Raw genomic sequence first — 6,668 nt, 5'->3', positions numbered from 1 at the left:
TTCTTACTATAAAGAGAAAACCTCTGTTTTTCTGGACCTATTAGCCTGGTATTCATATTTTATAAGGGAAGGTAATACATTACCAATAATCTGTTTAAACAAACCAGTATCTGTGGTGATGGAGAATAGATGGTAAAAAATATGAAAGATATTGACTAAACTGACCTGGCGCACAGCGGGGTTCCAAGTAAATACTACAGTTTTTAAGACTGTGACAATGATGTTGGTAACATGTCAACATGGTAGATAAGAGGACACCTGTGATACCTGTGCTGGTGTCTACCTGTAATACCAGCTCTTAAGATGCTAAGGCTGAAGGGCTATGATTTCAAATATGGCCTGACAGTGAGACCTGGGGAGAAATAGGGGTGGAGAGGGGGGAAAACCACAATAATGTGGGAGAAATGGAGGACCTGTCTGGTTGGTTGGTTGGTGTTAAGACATCCTAAGTTTCTTGTCCTTGTGGCTTCATCATTTCTGACATACTAAATTGTGTTTAAATTATTTCCAGATTATTAATAATTTGGAAATCGGCCTCCATACACATGAATTGAATATTACAAACGACTAGAGTCACTTTTCCCTAACATGTAGCAAGAGAAGAGAAGAGATGGGTGTTTGTTCAGTTGTACCCTCTGCAAAACTATGTAAGCTTTGGAAAAACTATGTTTTTTTTAAATTTTTTTATTTTTGGTTCTCCAAAGCCTCTAGGTATGTGGCAGGTAATAGTCTATCAATCCACATGTCTGGTAAATAAAGAGTCATGCATTATATGTAAATCTTGTCATAGAGAGCCATGGTTCACTGGCTTGAGTCTTTACTCTGTTGTCTTTAGCTCTGTGGCCAATTCCAATGTGAGCCTATCAGGGGCAGGCGAGAATGTGAGAAGCCTTTGAAGGAAATAGAGCCTGTTATTAACAGTGTTTGCTGTTTTTCTGTAGAATGTGAATAATGCCATTTATTTGAGATCTCTCCAAATTTGTAATGCAGGCATTAAGACTGGATGTACGAGAGTTGAGGTATATAATTCAAAACATATATATTGCTTTTGTCCTGTAGCTCAGGGTTCCTACTGGGACCTTTATCTTAGTCTCTGAGTAGAGTATTGATTGAGAGAACCCCACAGCTTCTGGATAGTCAGACTACACAAATGTCCCACTAGCCATTAACAATGCAGTTCCTTTTAACTTCAATAATGCCTATGGACAAACAAGGGTCATATGGTGTGTGCTCTGATTTTAGTTACTAAAATTAGATATGGAGGGAAAGAGGGTAGGTGAGGACAGTGATGATGGGTGTGCAAAGAAAAAAAAAACTAAGGTAGAGAAAGCTGCACTGGGAATGATGGGATACAGATAGGGTCAGCAGAGTTTAGTGATGGTCGAATCTATGGAAGGTTGTACTTAGCAAGTGAGGAGGGGATGAGAGAAAGGACCAGTTGTAGGAATAAGGGAGGAAATATATGAGACATGAGTGTAACGAATGTCCTGTAGTAAATTGGATGGTGAAACCCACAATCTTGAAACCTCAAAACCAGCATGAAACCTGTGTGCAAGAGCAGAGGTTAAATAACATAACACAAAAAGTAAAAAGAGTACTTATGGAGTGAGTTTCCATTGCAGTTGTGTTTAGTTGAAAGGTGATGTTCTCAGATCCCGTGGAACTAGCAGGCTCTACTTGGTACTGTGGATGGAGAGGCTAGTGGGAGCTGTAGATCACTGCAGCCCCCTGTTCCCTGCAGTCCTGGTGTGTGTGGGAGAGCAGTTTGTAAGTCCTTTCCTGGTGCTTCCCTCAGACTCTTGCCCCACAGCATGGCCTCTTGTGTCCTTCAGGGCCAGTGTGTGTGAAGAGCATCACTTCCCATGCAGGTTTTACTGCTGTCTCAGGGCAGCTTGATTTAGCCAGAGTGGCTAGGACTTGCACCTGGGAGTCCATTCTCAGCGCTCCCATCTGCTTTCCTGAGGAGACCTCTGCTACCTTCATAAGTTCGTTTACAGACTGTCCCTTTCTGGAGGGAAAGACCATATTGTGTATTATCTTTACTGCTTTCTTCTTTGGAGTTTCAGTGGTAAGGATTCTAATCCACCATCTTACCCAGGAATCTTTCTTTCCCTTTCTTTCTTCTTTCTTTCTTTCTCTTTCTTTCTTTCTTTCTTTCTTTCTTTCTTTCTTTCTTTTTCTTTCTTTCTTTCTTTCTTTCTTTCTTTCTTTCTTTCTTTTCTTTCTTTCTATTTTATGTATATGAGTGTTTGCCTGCATGAATGTAAGTGCACCTGGGGGTGCAATGACCTCAGAGATCAGAAGAGGCTGTCAGATGCTTTGAAACAAGAGTTAAAAAAGGGTGTGAGGTGCCATGTGTGAACTGAACACCTAGGTCCTCAACAAGAGGACATGGTACTCTCAACCACTAAGCCATCTCTCCAGCCCTCCTTTAAAAAACTGTCTTGTTGAACCACAAATCTTGACTCATGTTTTCTCCCTTCCTTCCTAGAATGTGGACTGCATCATAAACAGGTATGTATAGGGTGTTAGGAATGCTGCTTTCATGTAGTTTTCAACCAGAGCATAATATCTTCTAGGTACTGTGATTCCAACACTTTATTCACCATATGTGTCGCATCTAGCTCTGCTCTAGATTTAACAGGTGCTTAGTTTATTGTAGATAGGCTATGCCCTCTATGCCTGCCAAGGACACTCATATTTTGTCCTGGGAATAGAAGAACGCCAGTGTGAATGTGTGATTGTATTTAGATTTGCAAAACCAAACTTGAATCCTGGGCCCAATATTTTGGTCCCGGTACAAACCACTGATTCATCTTTATCACATTAGAAGTTCATGGAAAACAACATTACCTTTATACTTAAAATTTATACATCCACCTGCCCACATCAAGTTTTTCCTGATATGGAGATCCTGTTAGTATAAATGCAGTGTTCCTCTCTTCTTTTGCAAATGCCTTCCCTTTTTCTATGAGTGCTTGAGAACTCAGACTCAGTCTGAGTTGGCAACAGGCTTTGAAGATACGTGATTCCTCCATGTAGATTTCCCACCTTTGATTTGCCTTGTGCACCCAGGAGCAGCTTCTGCACCCTGACTTTTAACAACTTTTCTTGGGAGCTCACATTCATGGCAGTGTGTTTTTCACACATTATTTTTCCTTAGGTACTTTAGTTACATGTTGTTTTGAATTCATCATTTCATCATTTTTTATGAGTTGTATGAGTTAGAGCAGAGAAGTTGATAGTTTCATTTTGGAATGGAGGAACTATGCTTCTGAGAAGGGTGGGCTTTCCCAGTGTCACTCATTGGAGCATGAATGAGTTTTTCATGTCTTGAGAGTTAGTGGTCTACCCTTATTTTCCCTTCTCAGCATCCTTGGGCAGTACAAGCATTCGCTATTCACTAAAATGGCAGTAAGTCAATGATGGTCAAGGGTAACGAGGGCTGAGATGTGAACAACAATGTTTTTCAACTTAGATGTGAGACCTTGATCCTGAAGAAGCCAAAAACTATCCCGAGAGGACAAAGAAGAGTGTTCCAAGCTCCTGATCTGAAAGGGATGCTACAAGCCTTGGGAGGTAAGGAGGCCTATGTTAAATGACTTGACCATGGGATTCCACGGGTAGCAAGGGCTAAATTGGAAAGGCTATGAGTTTAGATGTGGATTGAGGGACAAGGAAGTGTATGGATAGTTTGATCCTATTTCATCAGAAACGACCTTTCATCCCCTACCCTATCATAGTTTCCATCCATCCCCTAATGTGGAGTGGAAATTGACTACTTGTTGTGTTGATTCCTTTGCTTGCATTTAATGTAGTGAATTTTTATCATTCTAGAACTAACTGAAGCCCGACGCCACTGGGGTAAGGAGAAATCCCAGTGCCATGAACCCCTTTCCAATGTCTTTCCAATGTCTTTCAGCCTTTTCTCTGTCCGGCTTGATGTTGTAAGTCTCATCCTGTGTCCTCTGATGTGGGTACACACAGTGTGTGTCTGCAGTGCGCTGCCTCTCCTGTGACTTTTGAACAAAGTTCTGCCCTCTTGCTGCTCATTTCTTCTTAGGATTCTCCTAATGCTACAAATTGGGCTGCACCCTGTCCTTCACAGCACTCTTCCTTAATCCTGTAATTTTTCTGCAGTTCAAGTGACACTGGTTGAAAACAGCCATCCAAACATCGCCATTACTGAGGACAAGAGACAGATAAGGTATAAAGTTCATCAGACAGTTTTTCTACAACAAGGTCAGAGATGCCATGAAGGTGTCCTGGGCTACCCAGCCATCCAATCAGGAAAACATTACTGGGAGGTGGATGTGTCTAGAAAAGGTGCCTGGACCCTGGGGTTAAGTGATGGAAGCTACTTCTTCAATCCCATATTTCGTTCAAATGATGAAAGATACCGTAGACCTTCTGGATTTACTTTTGGTTATTCCCTAAATCCCAATTCTCAGCCTCTATCTCCTTTCACTCTTAGTACACAAGTTTTCAGTTATCAGCCTAAATACGGGTTCTGGGTTATAGGGATGCAGACAAGGTTCACATACAAAGCCTTTGAGGAGTGCCCCCTCACCTGTAATCCTAGAGTCTTGACGCTCTCTCTGACTGTTCCTCCCAGTCGTGTTGGAGTGTTTCTAGACTATGGGGCTCACACTCTCTCATTTTATGATGTTTCCAACCATGGAGTTCTCATCTACAGATTCTCTGTAAACTCCTTTCCTGATAAAGTTTTTCCATATTTTAATCCTATGCAGTGCTCAGAACCAATGTCCATATGCTGGCCAGACTCTTAAAGCCTCCTCCTACTCCCTAGATTCTGTACAGCACATATGGCCTGGAGTCTGTCTCATATGCCTGAGCTCATTGGCACCATTTGAACCTTCATTTTGCTGTCTCTAGTCTTTCTTTGTGAATATCCTTCACTCAAATATAAACAAATACTTGCCCTTTTGCCGAGTTTTTCTCAGCTCCTCATTGCTTTAGGAAAGAACAGTAATCCATCATTTCCCAAACTCCTTAGAAATCAGAACTGACTCTTTGTTAAGTGAGGTAACAGAGGCGTCACACTTCTTTATTCTTTTCATCTTTTCCTTCCTTCCTTCCTCCCTCCTTCCTCCTTCCTTCCTTCCTCCCTCCCTCCCTCCTTCCTCCTTCCTTCCTTCCTCCTTCCTTTCTCCCTCCCTCCTTCCTCCTTTCCTTCCTTCCTTCCTTCCTTCCTCCCTCCTTCCTTCCTCCTTATCCATCCATCCATCCATCCATCTGTTGTATGTTTGCTTGGTTGGTTGATTGGTTTTACTAATTCTTCTTCCTTCCTTCCTTCCTTCCTTCCTTCCTTCCTTCCTTCCTTCCTTCCTTCCTCCTCCTTCCTTCCTCCTTCCTTCCTCCCTCCCTCCCTCCTTCCTCCTTCCTCCCTCCCTTCCTCCTTCCTTCCTTCCTTCCTTCCTTCTTTCCTTCTTCCTCTTTCTCTTTCTTCCTTTCTTTCTGCCTTTGTTTTTTCCCTTTTGGATTGTAATTCTATAAGTCAGTATAAACCCTTGTACATGTTAAACACATGTCTACCACTGAGTTACTTGCACTGTCTCTGCCTCATCACTAGAACCCATTCTTTTTGCCACTGACAGAAGAATGAGAAAGTTTTCCTATAGGTCTCACTGGTTACAGAATGAGGCCCAAGCATTAGGTCATCTTAACTATGATGTTTCATCATGAATTAAGGGCAAAATATCACAAAATCATACATACTAAGAGTGGAGACTACGTGTCCAGATTATCTGAGTATAATCTTTCCTCTCCACACATGAACAGTTGTAACCTTGAATAATATACCTAAATGATTGTTTATTTTCTTACAATCTTGGTCTAAATACTTCACCTATAACTTAGGTCAGTGTAAGAAAATACTTTCACTAACTATAAGGCATCCATTGAAATGTCTCAGTTAAGTACTTGTTCTATTAATTACTGACAGATCTATGCTGTATTTGTGTCCCATGAAACAGTGGGCAAATGTGGGAACCAGAGTTGAGTTTTCTGAAGTCCCGTTATTAGGATCCCAGATCACTGCTATCAAGACTACTCATTTTGTCATAGATGTCTTTTTGTATGACTGTTTTTTCTTTATCTCATTTATTTTCTAAGAGGATAATTGTATGTTGTCATATATTGTTTCTTACCAAGTAAACAAAATTCTGTGCTACTCAGAATACACTGTATAATAATAGTGATAATGAAGTTACTTTATGTTGCAAAATGAAAACAGTAGGAGATTGTACAAGCTTGTCTTGTTCTAGCATGTAAGTGGTAATCCAATATGGACCAATTATTAATATTTGGGCTCCTCTACTGCCAGTAAAATAAATGATAATTAAGACTGTGTATCAGAGGCTTGAATGATAGCTCACACCTGCAACTGTGGCATTGAGGAGGAAGGAGGACTGCCATGAGTTTGTAGTAGACCACAGAGTAAGACCATGCCACAATAAAATAAATGAAATGAATAAATGGATGTGTATCAGTTTACTTTCAAAAACAACACCCTACTTTGTTTTAAGAAATTGGATTCCTGAATCCCCAAGTTTTATTTTAACAAAGTGTAAATAAAATTTTTTAGTTTTAAAAAATAGTTCTCTACTCCACAAATATTGACTCTTTTATTTCAGCGTTTATCATTT

The 6,668-nt window shown here is 40.7% G+C and overlaps 1 protein-coding gene across 2 annotated transcripts in view; it reads left to right on the top strand.

The window, feature by feature from the left end:
- LOC103732077 (tripartite motif-containing protein 30A) overlaps positions 1–5,163 on the top strand; it is a 45,758-nt gene extending 40,595 nt beyond the window's left edge. For both annotated transcript variants that reach the window (XM_008830601.3, XM_008830600.3), the window contains exons 5-8: positions 2,492–2,514; positions 3,479–3,579; positions 3,838–3,864; positions 4,141–5,163. In XM_008830601.3, coding sequence (XP_008828823.1) covers positions 2,492–2,514; positions 3,479–3,579; positions 3,838–3,864; positions 4,141–4,790 — 801 coding nt within the window. In that variant the 3' untranslated portion in view covers positions 4,791–5,163. The remainder of the gene's footprint in view (positions 1–2,491; positions 2,515–3,478; positions 3,580–3,837; positions 3,865–4,140) is intronic.
- The last annotated feature ends 1,505 nt before the right edge of the window (positions 5,164–6,668 follow it).

Source organism: Nannospalax galili, unplaced genomic scaffold (genome assembly GCF_000622305.1).
Source record: "Nannospalax galili isolate Female #2095 unplaced genomic scaffold, S.galili_v1.0 scaffold635, whole genome shotgun sequence".
Taxonomy (NCBI): Eukaryota; Metazoa; Chordata; class Mammalia; order Rodentia; family Spalacidae; genus Nannospalax; species Nannospalax galili.
Note: the sequence above shows the minus strand (reverse complement) of the source record. Positions and strands in the feature narration are given on the sequence as shown.